This window comes from Sminthopsis crassicaudata, chromosome 1, assembly GCF_048593235.1.
Source record: "Sminthopsis crassicaudata isolate SCR6 chromosome 1, ASM4859323v1, whole genome shotgun sequence".
Lineage (NCBI taxonomy): Eukaryota > Metazoa > Chordata > Mammalia > Dasyuromorphia > Dasyuridae > Sminthopsis > Sminthopsis crassicaudata.
Genome location: NC_133617.1, coordinates 188,206,027 through 188,233,674, shown reverse-complemented (window position 1 = coordinate 188,233,674; position 27,648 = coordinate 188,206,027). Strand labels below are relative to the sequence as shown.

The 27,648-nt window shown below is 32.5% G+C and overlaps 1 protein-coding gene across 6 annotated transcripts in view; it reads left to right on the top strand.

The window, feature by feature from the left end:
• Nucleotides 1–27,648, top strand: part of DCDC2 (doublecortin domain containing 2) — a 200,764-nt gene that overhangs the window by 126,675 nt on the left and 46,441 nt on the right. For 4 of the 6 annotated variants that reach the window (XM_074272688.1, XM_074272673.1, XM_074272697.1 and 1 more), the window contains one exon: nt 6,991–7,035. The exons of the other annotated variants lie outside the window; for them this stretch is intronic. In XM_074272688.1, coding sequence (XP_074128789.1) covers nt 6,991–7,035 — 45 coding nt within the window. The remainder of the gene's footprint in view (nt 1–6,990; nt 7,036–27,648) is intronic. 6 annotated transcript variants of the gene reach the window in all.

Below are 27,648 nucleotides of genomic sequence, written 5' to 3'. Positions count from 1 at the left end.
CTCTTGATGTTATTCAGCTCTGTTTACTTTTAAGGCAAAAAAGTCTTAAAAGTGTCTTTTTTCTACTGTTATTTATGAACTAGTCTTTAGGAAATTTACACAAGAATCATAGGACATGAATTTTGAAGATCATGTAGGCAATCTCCACAATTTGTAATTGAAAAAATTCAAGGTTGAAGAGATGATTACATCTTTGCCTAAAGTCAAACAATTAGTAAATTAGTAAGCTAAGATTCAAGCTTGTTCTTTTGACTCCAAAACTAAGATTCTTTTCACTGTCTCTATTTATGAACATTGTACGAATCTAAGATATTGTACTGGTATCCTAAGGAATCCATTAAATACATATCTCTTTTGGGCTATTATTTTTTGTAATTGAACTTTTTGATTACTTATGATGACTGCGATTTTAATCAAGATTAATTTATCAAATTATATTTAGTAAGCAAGTGCTGGTTTGGCTGTTATCTTGGGAACTGAATAAAATGATAGAGGTTTTTTTTAAATGGGAAGTTGCATTATAATGTTGTCAGAAGTGAAAGACATCAATCTAAAAGACATTTCATCAACCTGTATTGAAAAGAATAAAGGTATTGAGAAAAGCCTTTGTTTATTCTTTTCTTTTAAAAAAAATCACAGTTGGAATTAAGGTGCTACATGTGGCTCTGTGCAGGGGGACTTGGAAGTTAATCTTGCCCTAATTTAATAGAAAAAGCCAATGTATTTAGATCAACTCTGAATTGGTACTCTGTGCTGCCAAGATAAGGGTCTTAAAAGATACCAGTTATATTACAAATGGAGGCTATTAAAACCAAACAGTTGAATTCTCCTCAATTTATAATGTGAAATTATTTCTTGTGTAGTGTTATCTCAAATGTTACTATATTTTTTCATTAGAGGATTTATAATTCACTTTTGGAAAAATTATTTACATTTCTTATTGCTTAAAATAAATGATGGAACATAAGGTTAACATTTCAATCCTCAAGCATGATTTTTATAAATTTAATCATTTGGATTTTGCCATGTTCTTTATATTGCTTTCTCTTCACTTCTCATATCTCTTCTGTGTCACTGTGCCAAACTGGTTTTGCCCTATGTCCTGTGTAATCGATATCCTTCTTTGATGAACTTTGACATTATGATGGTCTCTTTTTTTGATACTATGATGGATTTCTGGCCTCATTGATATGAAAATCCTAAAGGTATATATTTCAAGTCAAATTCATCTTCTCATTCTATTCAACTCTTTTCTGTGTCCTTTTGAAAGGATACTATGGTGTCTTTCTCTAGGTCCCTTAATATACATATACCAATGGACTGCTGTCTTATCAGGTTAAGTACTTTTTGCTAAGTAACTGGCTGCCTAACTTTCTAGGTAATACATCCACATGATGAATGAATGAAAAATTTATTAAAAACTTTTTACATGCCAAGGACTGAGCCCAATTCTAGGGAATACAAAAATGAGGCAATTCTTGTTCTCTAGAAACTTAAATTATAGAGACGATGCAAAAAGGGAAGAGTTGTCAAGAAGATGGATATTTTAGTTTGGGGAATGACAGCTATAATTTATATTCAGATGGGGGCTTATGATAAGATCATTCAGGATGGGGGGGATAGAGATGTGATCACCAGTGATTAAGATCAGATAAGTGAGCAAAACCGTTTAACCCCCTCGCTGATGAATAAATGTCAGGGCCAAGGAAGCAGAATCTATGACAAATCTATAAACAATCCTGTTGGAACACCATTTGTAGGGTTACCTTTAGCAGGAGTTTGTAGTTGACCATATCCTTAATATCTGTGATGGTTCAGATTTTATTGAATCAGTATATTTTGGGGTGGAGTTTCTAATAGGTCCCATGGATGTTAGGATGAATTAATTTTACTCTTTTGACTGCTTTGGTTCCATCTGTACAAGATGACATCTCTGTAGTATTATATCCTTCATATTGGCGTGGAATTGGGGGAGAAGTTAGAGTAGATTGCTTCTTCTGTGGTTTTAGTAGAGGCTATTTTTTTTTTTTAGGTTCAGAGATCCTCAGGTTGGATTATTTATCCAGAGTCATTGATTAGGATTTGGAAATATCTTCTCTTCATTAGAATCTTGGGCAGGTATTTAAAATTATATTTTGGAAATCCACTTGAGAAATATTTACAAGCTTTATTTAGGCATATACATATAGGCTAGATGTAGGAGCTGTTGCCTGTAGTCTGCTACTGAGAAGGCTGAAGGTTGAGTGGATCATTTGAGTATGAGAGTTTTGAGATGCAATAAGACTAAAGCTGATCTATTTTCTTTGTCAAGTATAGTACCAATATGGTGTGTGTGTGTGTGTGTGTGTGTGTGTGTGTGTGTGTGTGTGTGTGTACATATGTGTTAGCAGGGATCAATCAAGCTTTCTTGTGAAACCTGCAGAGATTGGAAAAGGAGCAAAGTTAAAGCTTCTGGGATGGATGGAGCAGGCTAAAGGTGTCATGGGCAGATGCACTCTCCAAAATAAAAATCAAACCAAAACCTCAAACCTAAAATTGTTTAGAATGAATCTGAATTATGGTGCACATAAGATAGAATAACTATTTAACAAACTGATATTGTATCTGCTTCCAATATAAATTATGACCTTCTCTTAATTCTTGCTTGTGTAGACAGTAACTGATTATATGTGTGATTTATTTTAAAATGAATGAATGCATATTATAGAATTGAGAAGAGGAACACAAGCCATAAAATCAAAGCACAGAGAGATCTTGGAAATTGCCTTTGCTCTGTGTAGCCTTTAATAAGAAGGGTCTTTATTCTCCTTTTCAGGGTCAACCCTTTTTCAGGTATTCTTGGTTTTTGTTAGTAAGCTTTGCTATTTGTTTACTTTTAAAAGCAAAAAAGCTTTAGTTTGCACCATAGAGCTGGACATGCCTGAAAATGCCTAAACAACAAAAAAATTGTTGATTATTAATCTTTTAAGATTCTTTCATTTTAAAGACTTTTTATTCCATTTCAACAATCAAATTAGTACAATAACTAAGTACAGAAGAAAATAAAGTCACTGAATAATGTATTGATAGAGCTCACTAAACAAATTAAGATTGGAAAATTGTAGATTAATACTGAGGCTACATTTTTTCTTAGCTTGATAGATGCTGTGGATTTCAAAATCACTGATTAGTTATTTCCCATCCTGATTCCTTTTTTATTAAACATTTAAACACCAGTTTATATTTTGCTAGTATGTCACATTTTGCATGTGGCAGATCAGCTGTTCTCTTTGCAGATGATTAAGACTTCAATAAAGTCCTGCTTTTTTACTTTATTGTGCTAGGAAGGTAGGCTAGGATTCTTTGTTATATCTGACCAAGTTAGAACTTTCAGTAGAATAGGCTTTTTTCCTATAATAGGGTATGTCTGGTGCTTGGCCTATTTTAACTTGAGGTCTCAATGAGCATTATGAACTCTTGGATCTCAGAAACTGACATACTAATTTGTAGAGGGGTTGGATTTGACATCTGAGGGATTATTCATATTAATAAAATAATGGATCATTTGGTATATTGAGTGCATTTGAGTTATATATGGAACATTGACTTATCTTTGAAGGAGTTAGAATTTAAAATTACTTTTTATTGATCTTCTGATAGCTTGCATCTATACCTGATATCACAGGATTACAGAGTTGGAAGGTACATTGGAGGCTCTGTGTACCTGGTACTACTCCCTGAACAAGAATCCCCTCTATGATATCTCTAGTAAATGGTTTCCAATCTTTGTTTGAAGATCTCCAGGGAGGGCAAACCCACTCTCTACCATCCATAGGAGCCAATTTCTCTTTGGAATAGCTCTAATCATTGTGGAAATTTTCTTTTATTTCAAACCTAAATTTGCTTCTTTGCAAAAAGAACTAGGAATTTGTAATTCCTAGTTCCACGTTTTTTTAGATAAGCAGAAATATGTTCTTTTTTAATTTCAGCCATTCAAAATATTTGTACATAATTATGATATCTCTCCAAAGTCTTGTATTCTCTAGATTTAAGTACACAGTCTCTTAAATCATTTCTCATATAACCTGAACTTGAAGAGTCTCTTTAGGAGCCTCATTGGGAGTTTAGTTGATATCATATGAATGTTTTTCACTTTGTCAATGCTCTTTCTTAAATGTGACACCTAAAATTGAATAGAGTACTTCATTTTGGTCTGACCATGCCAGAGAACAATAGTACTAATAATTTCGAGTCATGTCAATATAATATTTCTCTTAATTCAATTTTAAGGATGCATTCATTTTTAGCTGCTATGTCATACCTCATTATCTCATATGGAATTTGAAATCCATTAAAACCTTAAGATCTCTTTCAGATAAACTGTAGTTTATAAGAAAGCAGGTTTACATATCTCTCATTTTGCTTTTGTGAAATTGATTTTTTTGAACCAAAGTGTAGAGCTTTGCATTTATCCCTACTGAGTTAAATATACCATCTGTACCTTTTATTGAGTTATTAATAAGAAGAGTTAAACAGAAATAGGGCAAGATGTGGACTCCTGAGGTATATTTTTAGAAATTTCCTTTCAATGGTGGGTCAGTGGTACAGCCAGGATTAAAATTCTCCTTTGTTCTCTAATCTACTGTTTAGCTTATTTAGCCACAGATTGCTTTTTGCAGACTAAATCACTAACCACTGTATCAAATGTTTAACAATTTTTAAAATTTATGATAAATAGCATTTGAAGTGGATGTACCATGAGTAAAGTAACCTAAAGGCACAATTAGGAAATGGATGAAGTGAAAAGAGAGTGCTAAACCTGGAGTCCCAGAATCTTGGTATGAATTTACTATTTATTGCCTAAAGTGATTTACAGCAAATTACTTATCTCTCTGGGTATCATTTTCCTAGTCTGTAAAATAGGGAGATTCAACTAGAAGACCTAACTCTAGCTCTCTGATTCTTTTATTTCTCTCCTCTTCAATTTGGAGTATCTTTAATTTCAAGATGGCTAATGTTAAAAAGTATTTATTTTTAATTTATGAAATAAAAGCAGCCTCCCCATAACACAGCACAATAAAAAAGATGATTGCACATGAAACTGAATCTACTATGTACTAGCTATCCCTGTCAAATATACAATAAAATTATCAAATTTTTAAAAATTATCATTTTTTTCTTTTCTTTCCCTTCTCCCATCTTAGATAAGAAAGACCATAGATAGTTGTGTGTGTATATATGTTTGTGTAAATATGCATATAAATTATTCTATACATCTATTTATCAATTCTTTCTTCATATATTCTTTATATTTTAATTTTGGTATTTTTAATAATCAAAATATAATTCACTCAAGGACATTTTAAAAACAACATTATTGTATACAATGCTCTCTTTGTTCTGCTCATTTCATTCTTTATTATTTTATGCAAGCCTTTCCATTTTTTCTAAAATCATTGAGCTCATTATTAATTTTCTCCCTAATTAAAACCCACTATGTGCTATATAAGTTGGAATACATCTGACAAATTCAACCACACAAAGGTGCTAATGACTGATAAACACTTTTTGCCTCATACTGTGTCTCTTTCCTCTAGTTCTCCTGTCCTGTTCTGTCACAACTGGCATTGTAAATAGGATACACTCAGTATCTTAAATCAAGGGATATAAAATGTTCTGGTAGAATTTTAGGCATAAGTTTCAGCAAGACTAGTAGATGAGATTCACAGCTTAAGATGTATTAGTTTAATAGAGATACTTTTCTGTCAGATGAAGTCAGTTGTCCCATAATGAAGGAAGTCTTCCTAAGTATTGGGGAACAAAATATAATCTAATTTGGGATTTTCAGATACTTCTAGGGAGAAGCAGGTCTAGGTAGGTTGCTGATGATGAGGAGAGAACATAGAAGACAAATTTCCCCTATTTCACAATTTTGTTGAGGCTAATTCTTCCTTTGATGTTTCCCTCTTCCCAAAAGTAGAATTTGTTTTCCTCATTGAATACTGTGACATTTACTCAGCCAGATAAAATGAAAGAATGTCTTAGACATCAGAGGAAGCAGCATGATCTTCCTCATGTAGATGAAAGGTCAGGATGATTTCTAGTCATCTCATGTAATTTTATATTGGATGAGTTTTCTGTCCTTTACCCTCCATTCCAGATTCATTTCTAAACTAATCTCATGCATTTTCTTTTTTTTTTTTTTTTTTTTTTTTTGTATTCTGAATCATCTTTTTGGAGAGTGCAGTCATCTTGATTTTCATTTAGAGGGTCAATAATGGCAGATTTTGCTTTAGCAATGTCAGACACAGGTGTAGCTATTAATTGCCAGCAACAGTAACATCACTATGTTTATACTAATGCTGTCTTTGCCTGAGATTTATCCTGAGGCTTTCTTCATGTAAGACATTGAAAATTGCTGTGAACTTTTGGTTTGCAGTAGGTGGTTATTTTTCCCTAATGGAGGTATCTTGTTTTCTTAGCAAGATTCATTTGGATATTCCTGAAAATAGTAGAAGGAAGTTAATTTTTTAAAAAAAGGAAATAGCTGTCTGATGATATGGATTTATAGGCATAAAAATACTAATAATTAGCATTTATTCTTAAAAAGACCAAGAAGCAATAATGAAAAATTTAAGATTTTATTTAAGATCAAGGGAAAACCCCCTCTACATCCATTATTGGATATTTGATCCTCACAACAGATTTAATAAAGTATAGGCTTACAAATATCTCTTTTATGAATGGGAAATTTAAATTCAGAGGAGATAAATAATTTTCCTATCATCACACAGATGGTTAGTGTTGGAGGCAGGATTTAAATCTGGGTCTTTCTTTTAATTCCTATACTCTATTTTAAAAGTATATTACTAACCTGTAGATGTTAAAAAAAACTATAGAGGAAGAAGTTGATGATCAAAATTTTGCAATACAATAATTAAATATTTTCAATGCAATTATAGAATGTAAGAGTTGTAAGATATCTTTCATGTGATTTATCTCATTTTATAGATAAGAAAACAGACCTGAACAGTAGAATTACCTGCCTAAAAAGGAGTAAGTAGAAAACAAGGATTTTTGCCTAAGACCATAATGCAAAAAAGTTTAGTATAAATTTAAGAAGCATTTATTAAGTACATGGTATGTGCAAGGCACAGGGAAAAGTATTGGGGTCCTAGGAGAGGATGTCTCTTCAATGACTTCCTACAGTAGAAAATAATCTATCACATTGAAGTATGATGAAATTTGTCTTTGGGAAGTTCTCTTATTCTGGGCAAGACAACATACCACAAAGAACTCATTTAAAAATGGTTTTTGTTGTTGAAAAGTCATTTTTCAGACATGCCTGATTTTTTTATGACACGTAAAGTTATTGGACAAAAATATTGGAGTTCTTTGCCATTTCTTTCTCTAACTCATTTTACAGATGAGGAACTGAAGCAAGCAGGATTAATGGTGGGGGTAGGGGGAAGTTGGTGGTGAAATGGGTAGAATTTCAGGTCTAGAGTCAGGAAGACCTGAATTCAAATCTGCATTCAGACACTTATTAGCTGTTGGATCCCAGGCAAGCTGTAAAGTTGTGTTATAAAGAATTGGACATTACTGAAATGATTCAATAACAATATAAACATTGTAGATAATGCATATGCTAAATATTTCAGGACTTTGAATTCTTGATTTTTTTTTTACAAAATCTTTAGAGATTATTGATCATATATTTAAAAAACTTCCAAAAGACATTTTCAGTATATTGTTTAGTAATTCTTAAATGAATATTAAAAATGATTGTTAATTTTCTTTATTCTTGACTTTTGAAACTCAAGAGAGATTACAAATTATTTCAAAATTCCAAAAGAGATAAAGAAATATATTTAAAAATACAATTCCTCTTATTTCATATCCTTGTTTATGTTCTACTTTTTCTTTATAGTTTCTTCAAAATAGAAGTATCAAGAAAGCTACTTTATCTTATGACATGTTATATTAGAGAACCTTGAAAAATAGTCTAGTGCTAGTGATGTATGACTATATAAAATTCTTTGAAATCATAGGATGGATTCAGAGAAACATGAGATTATTTTTATGAACTTATATAAAGAAAGCAGAGGCATAACTGTATATATATATATGTATATATATATATATATATATATATATATATATATATATATATATATATATATTCTGGCTATAAGATTAAAAACAAGAAAAATTAAGGGCAGGTAAAATTTGATTATTAATGATCAATTTGGGGCCCTGAGAACAGATATAGGATACTTCTCTGTTAGACAGTTGAAGAAATGTAAACTTGCATTGCTATATTGTGATGCCCTTTATTTTGTTTTACTATTTTTTTTTTATTACAACAGAGAGTTAGATTGAGACCTGGGTCCATATATGTACATAACAGGCATAAAAAATGGAATCAATAAATGTTACAAGAAAGAGAACAAGTTTTGAAATTGAGACTTGGCAACTTTTTTTTTTAACAATATCAATGATTTTAATATATTATTAATACATTAATTCAATATGTGTTGATGGTACAACTGGAAGTTTGGTCATTAATCTAAAGAAGGGTGGTTGGTAAAGAACTATATTTCTAAAAGTATACAATGGATCTTTATGTTAATATACCTGTGTACAATTGAAATTTTATTCTTGATATAGGATTCTACGTGGAAATGACTTCATCTGGCATTTTTCCTAGACAAATGTTTTGACTTAAGTTATTAGAAGTTTTGCTCAGCATTATCTGTAAAGTAATGAATCTCAAAAATGATACAGTAATTTATTTAGTTATGTATTGTATTGTTTTTCAAAGCTGTCACCTATGAATACAGTAAACAATTCCAAAAAGGTAGTTATTGCTGAAAATGGTTGTAATTTCACCTGCCTTTAGATCCAATTTTCAATTCTCATAGAAAGATAGATTCATTCACCTTTGCAAAACCTTATGTACCATTTTTTTCTTCCTCCCTTCACTCAACCCTTCTCATAAATAGAAAGAAATCCAATATAGGTTAGACATGTAGAATTCTTCTAAACATATTTCCATATTCATTATGCTGCATAAGAAAAATCAAAAGGTGAAAGAAAAAGAGAAAAACAAACAACCTCAAAAAGTGAAAAATACTATGCTTTGATTCACATTCCATCTTCATAGTTCTGTCTCTGTATGCAGATGGCTCTTCCCATAACAAGTCTATTAAAATTGCCTTGAATAACCTTTGTTGAAAAAAGAGGCAAGACCATCACAGTTGAAAATCACATAATCTTGTTGCTGTGTATAATTTTCTCTTGGTCCTACTCCATTTAGCATCAGTTCATGTAAATCTCACCAGGCCTTCTGAATCAGCTGCTTGTCATTGCTTATAGAACAATAATATTCCATTACATCCATATACCAAAACTTATTCAGCCATTTCCCAACTGATGGGCATCTACTCAATTTCTAATTCTTCACCACTATGAAAAGGGCTGCTACAAACATTTTTGAACATATAGGTCTTTCCTTCTTTTTATGATATCCATGGTGATATTCTATTTACATGGTGATTTTCTACTTCGGGTGAGAAACTTAGCCCATATAATTACTAAAGTCATTTACAACTTTTAAGATTCTGACCATGTGAACAGTTGGAATCTTTGCTATATTTCTTCCCTCTTTCCATGAAATGTTATTTTTGCTTATGGACCTGTGTTAAGAAGAATGACATTGAAGATCAAAGTCTTTATACCTGACTCCATGAAGTGTTAGCTTTGACTATATTTTTGGATTTTGGAGAGTGAGGTAGATGAAATACAGGTAGATGAAATGAAAATTATAGTAGGGGAATTAATGTCAGAGTAAATGTAAAGGAAGGTGCTCCATAGAGAAACCTATGAACTAATCCTCTGTGTACTTGGAAAAAGGATATCTGAAAGTAAAGACCATGGAGATATCTAGTATCCATTCATTGTAAGACAAAAGATTGAAGCATGGAAAAATTTACCTTGAGTTACCTGAATTTCCTTTTCCTTTAAAATTCCTCAATGGTACCTCTAGAAATTATAGAGGATAATTTTATCATTCAGATTTTAACCAAATCTAAAAAAAAAACCAACCTCCCTCCCCAATAGAACAATTCTTATTTATCCTCTCAAATATGTTTTGTGCTTTGTATCCACGCACAAAATTGACTCCAGCTGTAAAAGAACTCACTGTTTGAATTTGCTCTTTTTAATGCTTTCTGCTCTCCATCTTCCTTGTCAGTTCCTGCTTCCATTTTCATGGGATCTGTTATATCCTTTGTCACTCTTATTTTCAAATTTATAGTGTCCATTATTTTAAATTATATGTTAGTTTAGGTACTTAAAATGAATATATGAATTTAATTTGTAAACAGAGTATCAAGAATATAGATTTTTTTTCTAGTAAGGAAGGAGTGAAGTTTTTTTTTTTTTTTTGAGGCTGGGGTTATGTGACTTGTCCAGGGTCACACAGCTAGGAAGTGTTAAGTGTCTGAGACCAGATTTGAACTCCAGTCTTCCTGGATTCAAGGCTGGTGCTCTCTTTTGCCTAGTGTCTATAAATATCAGAGGAAAATTCAGAGGATAGTTGATAAAGAAAGACATTTATTTTAAATCCTCAAATGTAGAAGTGGTTGTTGAAGGGATGGGTAGAGGTTTCATTTGTGAAATGTCAGAATTGTAAAAAGTAAAGAATATAAACAGAACCAGGAAAATAATATGAAAACAATAATAAAACACACCTGAATTGACATTAACTCCAATGATTATTATTGTAGTACTGGAAAAGAGATAGTGAAATACATTTCTTTTCCCTGATTAAGACATTCCCTAGAGAGTTAGGAGGGCTATACGTATAGAATGGTACATAGGTAGTCATATTATTAGTGGTTTTATTTAGCTGTTTATTTTTTAAATTATAAAAAAGTACTTATTAAGAGAGGGGAAATATTTCATGTAAAAACCCGAAATACATTGAAAAACTTTAAAAATTGTTCCATACTCTCTCCACCCATTCTCCCTTTATAATGGCTTTATACTTTTTTTTTATTAACTATATTAGTTATAGAGACAGGGTAATTATAGTGAAAGTTACAAAACATAATGAGTATTTAAAAAATTTTAGCATTCCATGTTAAATTACACGAAATAGATGCATAGCTACTTGATGAAAATGCTGGCTTACTGACCTTGGCTGGCTGAAGGACTCAATGTGCCATATCATTCAGTACCAGTGCAGAGAATGATTAGTTACCATTTCCAGCAACTAATACTATGAACATAAATAAGAGAAATAGAGTAGTTATAACACATCACAGAATCAGCCAGCATCAACTGTTTTGAAAATAGATGTCTTGACTTCTCCCTAAACAATCTATAAGCAATCATTTTGTGATACTATTGAGCATACTTGATCGTCTTCTAAATGGAAATGAAATTATATCCCCTTGCTTTTGTGTAGTAGAAGTTTTATGACTAACCCAAGCTGTGTAGCTATATAAACTATTAATGTTTCCTTGCTATTTAGTGGGAACATCCAACCCTATCAGATTTGTGCTTGTTATATATATGTGAATGATTGCTCCTTGACTAGTGATTTGTAACGTATCTGTCTATTCCCATTTTTAAATGTAATGTTACTAAATGTATTCAGAAAATTTAACTTATGACCTTGAAAAGCTCATGCTTCCATTGTGATTGTTTTGATTTGGTGACAAACTAGCCCCACTTGCCTACTGCTCATGTTCTTAAACTGTGGTTTGCTCATAACATTGTGGGGATTGAGAATTATGATTTATTATCAGCAAATGTTTGATTTGTACACTTATTTTATAAACCTATGTACTTTGGGCCATGTAAAAAAATTTCTTGGGTGAAAAGAGGTTGTAAGTAAAAATGTTTAAGAGATCCTGGCCCATAGAGCAGCAATGAACTGAACCAGCTACACCCAGCGAAGGAACTATAGGAGATGATTATGAACCACTACATAGAATTCCCAATCCCTCTATTTTTGTCTGCCTGCATTTTTGATTTCCTTCACAGGCTAATTGTACACTGTTACAAGTCTGATTCTTTTTGTACAGCAAAATAACTGCTTGGACATGTATACATATATTGTATTTAACTTATACTTTAAAATATTTAACATGTGACAACCTGCCATCTGGGGGAAGGGGTGGGAGGAAAGAGGGGAAAAGTTGGAACAGAAGGTTTTGCAATTGTCAATGCTAAAAAATTACCCATGCATATATCTTGTAAATAAAAAGCTATATAAAAAAGAAACCCTGCCCCAAGCTTTTCTGGACAAATATTAGTGAGCCGGAATTTCTATCTAAAAAATTAGCCTTTACTTAGATGACTGGTTAATTATGTTTGTAAAAAACATAAGCTTAAAAGAATATGACTTAAAAGTATTATAAAATTCACCAGCCATTGAATGCAAACTTTTATTATTCTGGGGAAAAGAGGAAAACCTTGATCTTACCTTTCTTTAATAGCAGAAATTCAAAAAAAAAAACCAAAACAAAATGAACCACCATCTTTTAAGTTTTGCCCCAAACCTAAAGAAAACAGTCTCCAGTTTAGATTTGGGGAAGTAGAGGTCATAAATTATTGGTCTTTTTAATTTGAATACAGATTCTAGGTTTTAAACCTTTATCTAATTGTGATTAGTGAAAATGTTTTCCTTAAAACTATTTCTCTTTTAGTATTATAAGGAACACTCATGACTTTTTGTCATTGTATAATCAACCCCCCATTGATTTTGTCTTCAGTACTTATTTTCTTGTGTTTAATAAAAATACCCTTTATATCTTTAGTTGAAGTAATATTATAACATTTTCTTCTACTTTATGTGTGTGTGTATTTAACTCCCTGATTACTTAGAACTTATTTTGATGTATAAGTCAAAGTATGCATCCAACTAGATTGTGGCCAATTTTTTCAATGGTTTTTATTAGATAGAAATTTCATTCTCTACCATTTTTTAAAGTGTTGTTTCCTCATGCATTAAGCTTTTACATTTATTGAATTCTAATTATATTTTTAGAGTCTTTGTTCAAGTCCATCTCTCTCTCTCTCTCTCTCTCTCTCTCTCTCTCTCTCTCTCTCTCTCTCTCTCTCTTTAAAATAAAGTATTAAAAATAATCATACTACATTTGAGATCTGGGAATTGTTGTCTTCCTTTACAAGTTTTCATATTTAATTATTTGCTATCCCTGTCCTATTAGTAGTATACGTTTTCTTATTAATTTAATTTTAGGAAATAACCTTTGAACCTGTGTAATATTTTGATTGGTATTGCATGAAATCTTGAAGTTAATTTGGGAAATAATAATTTATATTGTATATTTATTATATTTGTTGAGCTATTCATATAAGAATTCTTGTAAGAAAAAGCCTTTTGTGGGTTTAAGTTTCCTTGATTTATGCCAAAATCAAGTTGTCTTTGGAGCTGTCTTCATGTAGGTCTCTGGTATGCCTTGATAATATAAAGCTTGATACATATTTTTGTTATTATAAAGAATTTTCAGTGATAATATATACAAATGTGAATGATTTTTGTAGGATTTTAACATGTAATTATCTTAGTAAAGTAATTCCTTAACTCCATTTTTTATTGTGGGCTATTTTGTTTTCCTATATATGTAATTATGTTTGAAAATTAAAATATTTTAATTTCTTTATTGCCAATGATTATTTTCCTAAATTTTTTCATACTTTTTGTTGTTAATATTTCTAAAACTATGCTAAATTAGAGTGATGAGTATAGGTATGTTTATTTAAGAGTTTTTTTTTTTTTTGATAATACTTCTAGTATCTCTCTAGTTTGGAAGTTCTAGAACATTTTTAGTCTTAGAATACCTGTATATTTTTAAATATATTTGTGCACTTCAAAGAATGTTTGTTTGTGCGAGTTATATATATATAGATACATGCCATGTTGGAAACTAAAATTAAAAATATTTATTTCATTTAAAATAAATAGTAAACCTACTGTGTTAATATAAAATAACATTTTCATGAAGATAATTTTTTCTAAAATAAAAAAATTGATTTATTGTTTTACATATTATTGCAAATCTCTTTAATAGCTAGCTTAACAGAATACAGTTGGAGACTTATATCTGCTTCTATCTTCAATCTGTTGCAATATATTACTTTAAACTTGAAAAAAATCTTGCCTCATGCAGATGTAGTTGGAAAAATGAGGCGCATTGCAACATAAAATTTTTCATATTATTCTGAAAGTAGTTTGACTTCGTGTATGCCCCTGAAAGGGTAAAGGGTCTTAGCAGATCCTCAAGAGTTTATAGAAAATTGCTGCTCTAATTATATAATATGGATTTGAGCTTCAGATCTGTAGTTTTCATCTTATGAAAATATACCTTAATTCTTATGTTTTTATTTTTAAAATACTTTACTAAAGATTTCTTCTACATTTGATGATTGGATATATAGTCTTTTATTTTTTTCTGTTAATATGCTTTACTATATTGTTTACATATATTAAAACCATTCTTGAATTTATTTTGGAAAATCTTACTTGAAATCATGATAAGTAAATATTTGATGTGCTATTTGCTGTAGTATATTTTTAGTTCCTTCCTTCTCCTCTCTTCCTCTCTCTTTATGGGCAATGGAGGTGGTGGTATAATAGATAATTATTTATACATGTAGATAGAGGAAACCTATTTATACATGTAGATAACTTTTATATATGGACAAATATAAACTATGCAAAACGGTATTTTATGCCATGAACTAGGGAATATTGATAATTTTGTTAAAACTAGCAATTTTATAGGATTTGATATCTGGTTTAAAATCTACTTTGGAAATTTCTCTTTTCCCTTCATATCTAAACTATCTACAGGATTTTAGATTTATCCATTTGGAACTTTATCTATTTTTCAGTATTCACTCAACACTGACCATGGGGAAGATAGTTCTGAACTGAGGGTCCTGTTTCCAGGCTGTTAGGAAAAAGGAATTTATTGGGCTTCAACACGTTAGTCTGATTAAAATCTGTCAAGATTATTCAACTCCTGGTCTCATTCTTTGCTCAATAGAGTAACCTTGTGATGACTCATTCAGTTTCTCAAGGCTATTAAGGTGCATATCTTATACAGACATCTCTCAATGCAAACTGGAAAGCTCTTATTTCAAATTAAATAATGAATGCTGGATTGGGAGTCAAGCAATCTAGTTTTAGTTTGGACACTTTAATCTTATTCAATCACTTTACTTCTCTGGGCTCATAGAAAGTAGTCTGAATTTGTCTTTCCCTATGTAAATGCTGAACAATTTTTCTTCCCCAAGTTTGGTGTCTTTGGACTCTTGATGTCTCAGGTGAGTAAAACTGGGGAGGATATAATCAGAAGGGAAGAATAAGACACAAAGAGAAGATGGAAGATCAAGAGGACATTGGTTTTTAAGTTTATATCTTTGAAGAAGCAAGGATCTTTGGTAGGGAAAGTTTCTTTTTCCAGACTGAGAAAATCTTCTATGAATTTGTGCAGTTAGAAAACATTTAGCTTCATGATCTCTAAGCTCTTTTCTATTTTGTAATTCAGTCGTTCTTTGAAATATACTCTCAATTTAATTTATAAATGACTGCTTGAGGTGTGTGTGTTTTTTTTTTTTTTTTTTTTTTTTTAGCATGTGATAGTTTCTCAAGGACTCATCCTTGGTGGGCTGATATTCTAAAATTGTGGCAACTGGGCTAGGTGATGACCAACTTCAAGGTCTTTAAATCATGTTATATTCCATTTTAAAAAGGGTCATATTTTCAAGGGAGGGATAGTTTGCTTGATAGCCTTTATCTATCTCAGCTGTTAAAACATTTAGTTAGCTAATATTTATTATGTGGTGGGAGAATAGTTAAACATTACTGTGCCTATTTAATTAAGACTTGATGCTTTGATTTTACAGCCTATTATATGAATAAACCCTTCAATGTATTGCTTGATTGCATAGATATTACTGATGTTACAGACATGCCACATTAATGTATCTTTTTATCTGTTATGCTGGATTAAATTGCTGTATAAAGTTTAATCTACTCCATCAACAAAATTGAGCATTTTAGAAAAAGAATTGATTTTGTACATATCTATAAAATTGCCAAAGGCACATAACAAATATTATCTTGAAGTCATTTTTTAAATTGAGTATTTTAATGTGCTCAGTGAATAATTTCTCTCTGCCTGAAAGCCACCGTTGTATCCTGGGAAATATTCAGAGTTGCAGATAAAATTATTTAGATTTGCAGCTTCTTGTCATGGGAGGTGAAGTCCTTTTTATTATTATTAATGTGATGGGAATAGTTCTATTACAAAGGGTCCCTGAACAGCATTCCAATAGCAGCCTGTTCATCACATAAATAATTACAATTTGGCTTTTATAGAAATACGCCTTCTATCACCAATTTTCCTCCCATTGCCTATTTAGAAAAAATGCAAGATTTAGTGTTTCTCTTGGTTAAAATTTCACCAAGTGTTGACAAAAGTGTAGGTGATTGTGGGATCTCTGTCCTTTGAGTAAAATCAGAGGAGGGCTTGAATTTGCTATGTAGATTTGATTGGGAAACGAAAACTCTTTCTTATAAAAAGGTTAAAACTAAACTTCCAGGTACTGGAAATGCAGTCTTTTTTTCAGAAATGGAATTAATTTTATTCTTCTATTATCCATAGGTATGCTGGGAATGTCTCCCAGTACATAGATATGAACTGAATTTCTTAGTAATTGCCCTTCTCCCTGAACTCCCTTTTGTAGTCTAATCCATTCCTGTGTAGGACCAGCCTAATCAAAATCAAGATGCAGACAGTATGGTGATGCAAACCTGTAGTCCTTGGTACTGGCTGGAGGCTAAAGTTAAGGGATTGCTGGAGTTCAGGGCTTCTCTAAGGTGCAGTAGGGCTAAAACTGTTGGAGTGTCTGTACTAAATTTGACAGCAGTTCTCCAGCAGTGGAAGACTGCCAGGCTACTTAAGGAGAGGTGAACCATCCCAGATAGGAAAAATGAAACATTTTAAAGTTTCTTTGCCTTTCAGTATTGATTGTGTATATGGCTGCTGAAAGTCTATCCTAGGTAAGATAAAGAGATCTATTCTCAAAGCAAAAGCAAAAAAACCATCAACCTCTCCCCCCCGAAAAAAAATCACAAAAGTAAAAAAAAAATGAAGTGGGTAAAATTTTCTTTGGTGGACCCATTTTCCTATATCTGTTCCCTTTTTCCCCCCCTACTTTTGCTGCTGTTTTTTTCTGATCCTGTTTTATATTCCTTTCTCTCATAGCCTTTCCTTTTCTCTTTCCTCATACCTAAAGAATGATTATTATCAAGAGAGGATTGAAAATATATTCATACTGTATTATTAATGACTGATAATTAATTAATTATTAATGACTGATACTATATTATTAATGACTGGGCCTTCTAGAAATATCTGAATTTTAATAGTGATCAAATCCTTGAAATAAAAAGAATGGTATTCTTATCAGAAAAATAGGTTTCTAGGGATTAGCAAGTAAAGGATAGAAGTATGTTCTAATCTCAATGGGTCATGTCAATGACATTGTAGATCTCTTGACATGTCAAACTATTGTGTTGCATAAAAGAGGGACTTTTTTTTTTTTTTTGCTTTAGAGTCAGAAGCAAGGCTGTAAGAATAAACTCTGTTCTGTACTGAATCAGAAAAAGGGAGAAACTGTGGTCAGAAGTGACAGTGGAAGAGATAGCAGGACAACCAATCCCTGATGAGATATCTGACTCCATTCTTTGTGATTTCGTTTTTGATTGCCTTGTTAAAATTACTGGTTTGCCATTTCCTTCTCCAGCTCATTTTTATAAATTAGGAATCTGAGACAGACATGGTTAAGTAACTTGTCCAAGAGGTTTAAAACAAGTAAGTAAATGCCTGAAGCCAGATTTGAACTCAGAAAGATCATTTTCCTGAATCCAGGTCTGGCACTCTATCAGCTAGCTGTGCATATGGCTACATATATCAATATGAAATTTAAGTACCACAAATAAATGAAGCACATGTGATCCAGCTTTGTAGACAACTATAAATGTTAAGAGACTATTTCAGACTAGGGTTGAGAATTAGGTGCTTTGAGTAGTACTGAAATTATTTTTTGGTTAACTATTGAATTTATACATGTCTACCATAAGTAATATTAACACTAACAAGAGATAGTACACTATAGAGAGAACTGGCTCTGACATCAAGAGACTCAAGTTCAAATGAGGCTTCAGATGCTGACTGGAAGTGTGATCCTAGGTAAGTCACTTAACCTCTGTTTACCTCAATTTCCTCATCTGCAAAATGGGGAAAATAATAGCACCGACTCCCAGTGTATTTGTTAGGCTCAAATGAAATAATAACCAGAGAGTGCTTAAGACAGTTCCTGGCACATAGTATGTGCTAGCTATTTAAATGTTGGCTGCCACCACCACCACCACCACCACCACCACCATCATCCATCAATCATCATCAATAGTAGGAGTATTATTGCTGTGCTTTTGTACTTGCATATCTGATATTAACTTTTCACCATTTTGTTCTATCATAGTTCTGCTGATATATGATTACTAAACTTCTCTGTAACATCTTTTCATTATTATTTCTATAGAACTGTCCCCTGGAACTTAGTTTCACTAAATTTTGTGTTTTACCTGGTACCAGTTAATGATGTTAGGAGGAGAATGCCTATAGAGTTAGAGTTTATGCTGTCCCATGATCTCATTTATTACTTTCAATAATCCTGATATCATTATTCTAATTTAATAAACGAGAAAATAGATTTAGAGTGAATTAGGCTCTTGTCCAAGATCATAGAATTAGTTAGGGATTGAGGTAATGTTAGAACAAATCCAGTGCATGTTTTCAAGAAAGACTGAATAGATCAGTAAGTGGCAAATGATAAGATGAAGTGTAAGGGCTTTTTAAATGGATGGCCACAGCGCAACAGGAGATTGAGTGGCCCAGAAGTATTCTCTGTGGATATAGGACTGCCCTGTGGGTGGGATCCTGTCCATATTGAGATAGCTTCATAATGGGTGACGACTCTCTCGCTGGTTGGCTGTGTGTGTGACCTCACAGGCCCTTTATAAGCCCACTGCAGGCAGCAGTCGCTCTCTTTAACCTGGCTCCCTAGCCTGGGGTAGTCGAGCCAAGAGGATGGATAGCCAAGAGGTAAGGAGTTTGGTAGAGATCACGTGGGTCTTCAGACCAGGTGTTCACTAGGGAACTGACAAGTTAGGGCATTATGTGAGTAGGTATAATAAAGGCTTTTAAGATTACATGTGGCTGTTCTTGAGCATGCTACCGGTTATTAAACTATAGATTCAAGAGATCGTGGCCAGAGACCTTTGAAGGCCTCAGAGGAGGCGAGCTGGGTAGAGTTGACACTGCAAAGGTCAGTGGTCAAAGGTGCTCTGTTGGGCCTAGGACAATCTAGTAATTGTAACTGCCAGAAGTGCATGTTACAATGAAGAAACATTACATAAACACCTTGCAATATGGCATAACTGCTGGAGTAATCCTGGGAGAGGAAGCAGAAAGGAGAAAGGCTATGACTACCAAAATTTGCTTTGTTGTTGAGTCATGCCCAGTTCTTCATGACCCTATTTAGAGGGAGGGAGAGAACATATGGAATATTTCATTACAATTGTATACATGTATGGTATACATTTGTATAACATAACTTACTCAGCCATTCTACAACTAATGGGCATCCATTCAATTTCCAATTTCTTGCCACTACAAAAAGGGCTGCCACAAACATTTTTTGCAGTGTGGGTCCTTTTCCCTCTTTTGGGATGCAGACCCAGTAGAGAACAGTGCTGGATCAAAAGACACGCACATTTTGATAGTCCTTTATGTATAGTTCCAAATTGCTCTCCAGATGGTTGGATTTGTTCACAACTCCACCAACAATGCATTAGTGTCCCAGTTTTCCCACCACCTCCCCTTCAACATTTCTCATTATTATCTTTTTTCTGTAATTTTAGCTAATCTGAGAGGTGTGTAATGGTACCCAAGAGTTGTGTTAATTGGCATTTCTTTAATGAGTAGTGATTTTGAGACTTTTTCATATAAGTAGAAATGATTTTAATTTTTTCATCTGAAAATTTTCTATCCATATCCTTTGACCATTTATCTTTTGGAGAATGGTTTTTATTCTTATAAATTTAAATCAATTGTCTACATATTTTAGAAATGAGGACTTTTATTACAACTCTTGGATGTAAAATTTTCCTCCCAATTTTTAGGTTCCTTTATAATGCTGGCTGCCTTGGTCTTTTTTGTACAAAAAAACTTTTAAATTTAATATAATATTATCCGTTTTGCATTTAATAATGCTCTCTAGTTTTTATTTGGTCATAAATTCCTTCTGTCTCCACAGATCTGAGAGTTTTCCTAATTTGCTTATGATATATCCCTTTATGTCTAAATCATGAACCCATTTTGACCTTATCTTGTTATAAGTTGTTAGGTATTGGTCAATGCCTAGTTCTGCCATACTAATTTCCAGTTTTCTTAGCAATTTTTGTTAAACAGCGAGTTCTTAACCCAGAAGCTGAAGTTTTTGGGTTTATCAAACACTAGATTGCTAGTCATTAACTATTGTGTCTTGTGAACCTAACCTATGAAGATCCCATCTCTTAGAAATATGGTCAATGTTTCTATTTCTACATAATGACTCATATTTAGACATTCAAGGCAGTGAATAAGAGACAACCAAAAAAATCAAAAACAAAAAACCATCCTCGGAGGGTATAAACATTGACCTTATTTTACCCCATTGGTTCACAAGACAGGCTAAGAAAACAATATGTAGAGGAAATGTTACAGACTTGTGAGTAACAGAAGCAGCTTCCATTGGATAGATTGTGGTATTCTTCATTAACAGATGTTTAAAAGTCAGGACTTCAAAATTACTTGTGGAATCCTTATAAATATGAATTTCCTGTAATTCACATTTTGCAACAACTCCTATCAACTGTCTCACAGCATGAAAAATACCCCCAAACACATTAGAAAAACCTTCCTGTTTAAAACTAGATTGATCCCGCATTTACATGGCAAAAGAAAGCTATTACACTGCAGGCAGTAAAAGCCTCATTTCTGAGATATTGAGAAAAAAAACTCAAAATAATTCACTTCTTCCCAGGCCATTCGACAACTATTAGATTTTCCTTCACAAAATAAAATGAAATTTTACCACCTGCCGTTTAAAATCTCCAATTAATTCTATAAAAAAAGTGTCTTTATTTAAAAAGTCAATATGTAAATTTCTCCAAACTGGGAATAGATATTTCCTCAGGTGAACTATAACCTTTTGCTACTTACTGTCTGCAAGTGAAGGAGCCTGGCAGACTTCAAGAACAAGTCAGAACTGATTTTCACTTAATTGCTTAGGAATGAAACCCCTATCTGTTAAATAGATTTAGTTATTTAAGATTACAGATAATTCAAATATCAGTTGTTATATGATTTTGATGGAAATGGTAGGAAAGAATTAGCTATACCCTGTTAACATGTCAACTGTGAATTAAGGCAAATGTTTTATTTAAGAAGAATCTAGCAAAAAGGACAGAGAAAAAAGAGAGGGGGAGAGACACACAGAGAGACCCACACAGACCCACACACAGACACACACACACACACACACATATTCACATAGACAGAGGTAAAATGAGAGGGAGAGGGAAGGGGGAGACAATAAAGGGTTCTTCCTTTTGTTGAAATTTTGTAAGTGAGGTCATTTTGACGCAAGACCCGTAAGAATCAGAATCATCCTTTTGGTACAATTTTAGAACCAGCAGGATGACATGGATCTTTTTCCTTTCCTTCAATCTTTTGGTATCAGGACTCATCATGATTTCCAGGAGCTAAGTACGTAGGGATCTTTCACAGTAAGAGACCCCCCCCCCTTTTCTTTCTTTCTTTTCTTTTCTTTTTTTTTTTTTTTTTTAACTACTGGATTAAACCTGAAGCATGAAGAGTTAATGGAAAGGAGAATATTTAATATATACACTTTAGACATGTGTTGACAGTATGAAGGCAAGAAATGATAAGGACAGGGTTAGAGAGAATGACTAGTAGATATTTTCATATTTTGTACCTATAGTGAAAAAGGAAAATTGAATATATAGCATCAAAGATCTATATATCATCAATTATTATGTGCTTTTGATGGAAATGATAGGAAAGGATTAGCTGTACCCTGTTAACATATCACCTGTGAATTAAGACAAAGATTTTATTTAAGTAGAAAGGAGCAAAAAAAAAGAGAGTGGAGGGAAAAAGAGAGAGGAAAAAAAGTGGGGCAGAAACACACACAGAGACAGAGATCAAGAGACAGACGAGATACAGAGATTGAGAAAGACACACACAAAGAGACAAACAGAGACAGAGAAAGGAAAAGGAGAGATAAACCTGTAATGCTTAGATTTCAAGGATTTTATAAGTTTTATAATCTGGCACTATCCAACTTTATAGTCTAGAAAAAAAGCTATTGCTTTTACTTAGAGAAATGGACATTAAAACAGCTCTCATACCTATCAGATTGGCTAAGATGACAAGAAAAGAAAATGGTAAGTATTGGAGAGGACGTGGGAAAATTGGGACACTAATGGTTAGTTAACTATTGTCAACTGATTCAACCGTTCTAGAGAGCAATTTGGAACAAGCACAAAGGGCTATGAAACACTGGAAACTTTTGATTCAAAATGCTCCTACTAGGTCTGTATCCCAAAGAAATCACAAAAGAGGGAAAAGGACTTTGTACAAAAATGTTTGTAGCAACTCTTTTTATGTGATGGCAAGGAATTGGAAATTATTTTTGGATGATTCATTATTTGTGGAATGGTTGAATAAGTTGTGGTATAAGAAATGATGAGGAGATGGATTTCAGAAGAGTCTGGAAAGACTTACATGAATTGATGCTGAGTGAAGTGAACAGAACCTGGACAACATTGTACATAGTTAGCAGCAAGATTATGGGATCAACAATAATAGACTAAGTTATTCTAGGCAATACAATGATCCAAGACCCAGAAAAAGAACTATATGTAAGCTGAATGTAGTTTGGAGCATACTATTTTCACTTTTTTTTGTTTTCTTATTTCTTGTGGTTTTTACCTTTTTCTCTGATTTTTCTTGCACAACATGGAATATACAGAAATATATTTAAAATGGCTATATATCTATAAATATATCAAATTGTTTGCTGCCTTGGGGAGAGAAGAGAAGGAGGAAGAAAAAAATCTAGAACTCAAAATCTTGCAAAAATTAAAATTGAAAATTATCTTTACATGTAATTAGGAAAATAGTATTAAGTTAAAAAGGGGAAAAAGTGTATTGAATTTAGATATGAATCTAGATTCTTCTATTTATTATTTGTGAAACCCTGCATGAAATAATCTCTTGGGACCTCACTTTCTTTATATGTACAATGAGGGTATTGGATTAGATAGCCTTTAATTCATAAAATAGTTCAAATTTTATGATTCTACTCCTAAACAGACACCTTTCACTGGTCAGATTGTTCTTCTTACCATCCTATTTTGCCATAGCTCTTCATGCTCTTCCCCATCATACTAACTCTCTCCTCCTGTTAGTTGCTCTCTCTATTCTCCACATCAGGTATTTCTATTTCTTCTTTTCTGTTTATATGTCTACAAACCATTAATTAATGTCCAGATAAAGTCTCAATTCCTTGGGCAAGGCTTTCTTTGAGGATATTCTCTCTAATGCATATGAGTATAATTCAATATTTAAAACAGTCAATATGTATATTTTCACACCGAAATACACATATACATACATACTACATCTTTTGCCTGAGGGATGTGTACAAGTGCATGTATGTGCTATTTGCAGAAGTTTTTTGTGGGTAGGAGAAATATTTTCTCTATTTTTTATGCCTCTTACTGACATATGCAATGCTAGGTATGTGGTTGGTGCTCAGTTGCTAATTGATTGATGGGAGAATAATTTGAAAATAAAAATGACTTTATGTTGGAATGTAGCTGGTGGAGAGAGAGCACTATGAAGAATGGTAGCTATTATAATACTTTCTGCAAATATATTTTATTTGTAAATGTAATGATATGTGCTAATATTAAATGTATTGCTGCTTTATAACTAGTTGCAGCATACTTCTTTCTGTGTTCTGGTATTAGTGGGAATACTCATACTCTTAAAACAAAGGCTCTCTTACTGAGGTTTTCATGATAAATAGTTATAGAAAAAAACCAGCCTGGTCTCACTAGGGAGCTATATCTTCAAAGCACTTATATTTGAATCTTTGATGCAAATAGTCTTCAGCATTTATGGTTAGGCTTATATGATACTGAGTGAAAGGGAATAAATATGTTTGTCTCAAATATGAGCATTAGAATTATGAAATCCTGGGAGGGGGGAATGATATAAAGTTAAAAGTCTTGGGTTTGAATTCTGGTTCAGTCACTTACTATTTATGATTAGATAATCATAAAAATAGCTAATATTTATATAGTGTCCATTATATTATAGGTCCTGGGATAAGCATTGTACAAATAGTGTCTCATTTGATACTTACAATAAATCTGGGAAGTATGTGTTGCTATTATCCCAATTTAAATTTGAAGAAACTGAGGCAAACAGTTTAAATGACTTGTTCAGGATCCCACAGTTAGTAAATGTGTGGAGCTGTACTCCACCCATTTCATTTCCTAGTTTCCTCTTTTGTTTTGCGATATAACTAAGTCACTTACTTACCTTAGTTTTCTTATCATAAAATAAAGTCCTTAGATTATCAGTAAATATTAACCGGGAGGCTATGAACCTGTTCGTTTTATTAAAATATATTTTGATAACTATTTCAATGTAATCGGTTTCCTTTGCAGGACTATATATTTTATTCTATACATTTAGAGACATTATTTTGAGAAGAAGTCTTTACAAGATTTATTATATAAGGGACCCACAGTCACAAAGAAGATTAAGGAATCATGAACTAGATACCCCATGCCTGGTAAATGATTGGCACTTAATTAATATTTGCTGAGTGACTGAAGTTCCTTCTTAGACTAAATCCTATAATTCTATATTTATTTTATGCCTATGGGTAGATCACCCTTTTTGAAAGTGATCCAGACTGTGTACTCCACATGATTGACTGTGTAAGAGTCTGTATGCTAATTTTCAATCACAGTGTTAGTTGTGTATTTATGCACAGGCAACGAGTATCCTCAACTAAATTGTAAACTGCTTTATTTTTTGTGACGTGTATCTAAGCATCCCACTCTACCTATTACAGCTAGTATGGTTCTTTGCACAGATATTCCATAAATATTGACTATCATTTTGATATTAGTCTTTGTACTTTCAGTGAAACAATGACAAGGTTAGCAAAACGTGTTCTTGATAGGCTGAAAAGAGATTGTTACTTCAAATTTCTTGACTTAAACACAGTGTTGGTAAGAATGCATAAATGGGGATCCCCAAGAAGATCTTGATGGAGGGCTGAGGGGAAACTTGTCTATGGGTAAAGGGACAGCCAAGTGGGAGATAGCAGGACACTGTACTTAGTAAAATGTGCTTAGTACAAAAGGTAGCAGACATTGCATGGTACAACAATGACCCTACTTTGCCATCCACCATTAAGTCTTAATAGTAAAATATTTGAAAGTTACTCTCATTACACCCAGACAGGAAGGTGGAGTCAGGAAACTCTATTGATTGGGGTGATAGTGTCTCAAATTGGTTCCAAGGCATTATGCTATCAAAGAATGTCAAATGAGAAATGTAAAATTAAACTTTTGACTATGTCACCACATTTTTTCTTCCCTTGCGATTTCAGAACAGTGAAAGAAGGGAATGGATTGAATGAATATCTTCTCAAGTGATTTTTTTTTTGAACAAATAGACTTAACCATGTACTCTTTCAATTTCATTTCAGTGTGGAAATTCCATCTTTTTAAGGATATGTGTGTTACTTTAAATCTTATAATTTCTAGTAACAATTATGGTAGCAAATCCACAGGTGGACAAGGATAAAGAATATGGCTGGCACAGTCATATGTAAGATATTTATGGCTTATTTTGGAAAGCTCATAAATCCAGGGAACTATGTCATCTGCACAAAACATTTACATGAATTGTTTATTGTGGAAATTTCTTTCGCTGTGCTCTCTTTGGCCTAATCAGTTATTTATGCATTTATTCAGTTATTTGATTGCCACTGTGTTTCATCTCTGAAAGCTCAAAGATCTCTTCAGAAGTTACACTAATAGCATAAGCCTGCAGGAGACTTGGGAGAATAAGAAAAATGGGAAACTGGGGAAAAAATCTGATACACAAAGGATGGGTCTATATTTATTCTCTCAAATAAGAGGAAATATGCATAAATAATTGTATATGTTTTTCTGACACTGTTAGCATTGCTAATGAATATGTTGTCAAATCAACCGCTGTTTATTATTGTGACTATGCACAACAGCCAACTGGATACTACTGCATGATTGTTGGAGTATCCGGTTCAGTCATCTAGTTTGAAAATGCCTTAAATTTGATGTATTTAAATATAGTAGATATATATTTAAAACAGAATGTATTGTGCTTTGTAAAGCACCTTGTTAGAATAATTTCCCAATATACCAGAATCTGTCATTGTTCTTTTAGAGGTCCTATGAACCTCCTTTTCATTCCAGAGCATTTTTATAGAGTCTTTTTATTTGCTTTTCATTGGTAGAAGTATTTCGGATGCTGAGTAAAAAAAAGGTAGAATGTGCTACATGTACTTGACCATTTATCTATTTGAACATTGGTAAATTTGTTTATATATTACACAAATAAACAAAGATCAGCTTTTCCTTGAGAATTTAGCTGTGATTAAAAATTATATTTATGTATGTATATATGCACATATATAAAGCAACCAAATTTGTGAATTTAGATAGCTAATATGACTCTTCTCATGAGAGTTTTATAAAATCACTGCTTTCTGTTATAGAATAATTTCAATTTTCAGTCTTTTTCACAATAATTTTCTACTGACTTATGAATGCATTTTAATCACCTGTGGTTCGGTTTATCTTTCCCTTTTCTCCTGTTGCTTCCCCCACCTTATCCTTCACTCCTATCTTTTGTAGGAAAGAATGAGCATAACACCAAAGAATAATTAAGGAATACTAGGAGGTTTTCTTAAAATCCCAAGACCATTTGATGTCTTTAAATTAAACCTTCTATTTTTCATTTTGAACTAAAAGAATAAATTGTTCTGAATGTTCCTGTATATTGTATATTAAATGCATGTTATACTCATATCACACATTAACATTTTTATTTCCACTGGGATTTCAGTTGCAGTCAGATTTTTTGGTTCATCAGCTTTATGTTGAGGGCATCCAATAGCTATATCTGAAGGTAGGAAAAAATAAAGTTTTATTCCTCTTGAAAAAAAATTCTTAAGACTTAGAAGCTTGCATGTAAAAGTTTAAAGGGAAATTCTTGACCTTGTAATATCTGTTTTTGTTTTTGCTTAGTGGAAAGTTGAAAACATTCTTTTTTCTTTTTTTTTAACCACACTTTCCCTCCAATATAATTTGAAATAACTAATTTTGTTGTGTAATCAAGATGTCTAATTATTTTCAATTGATTT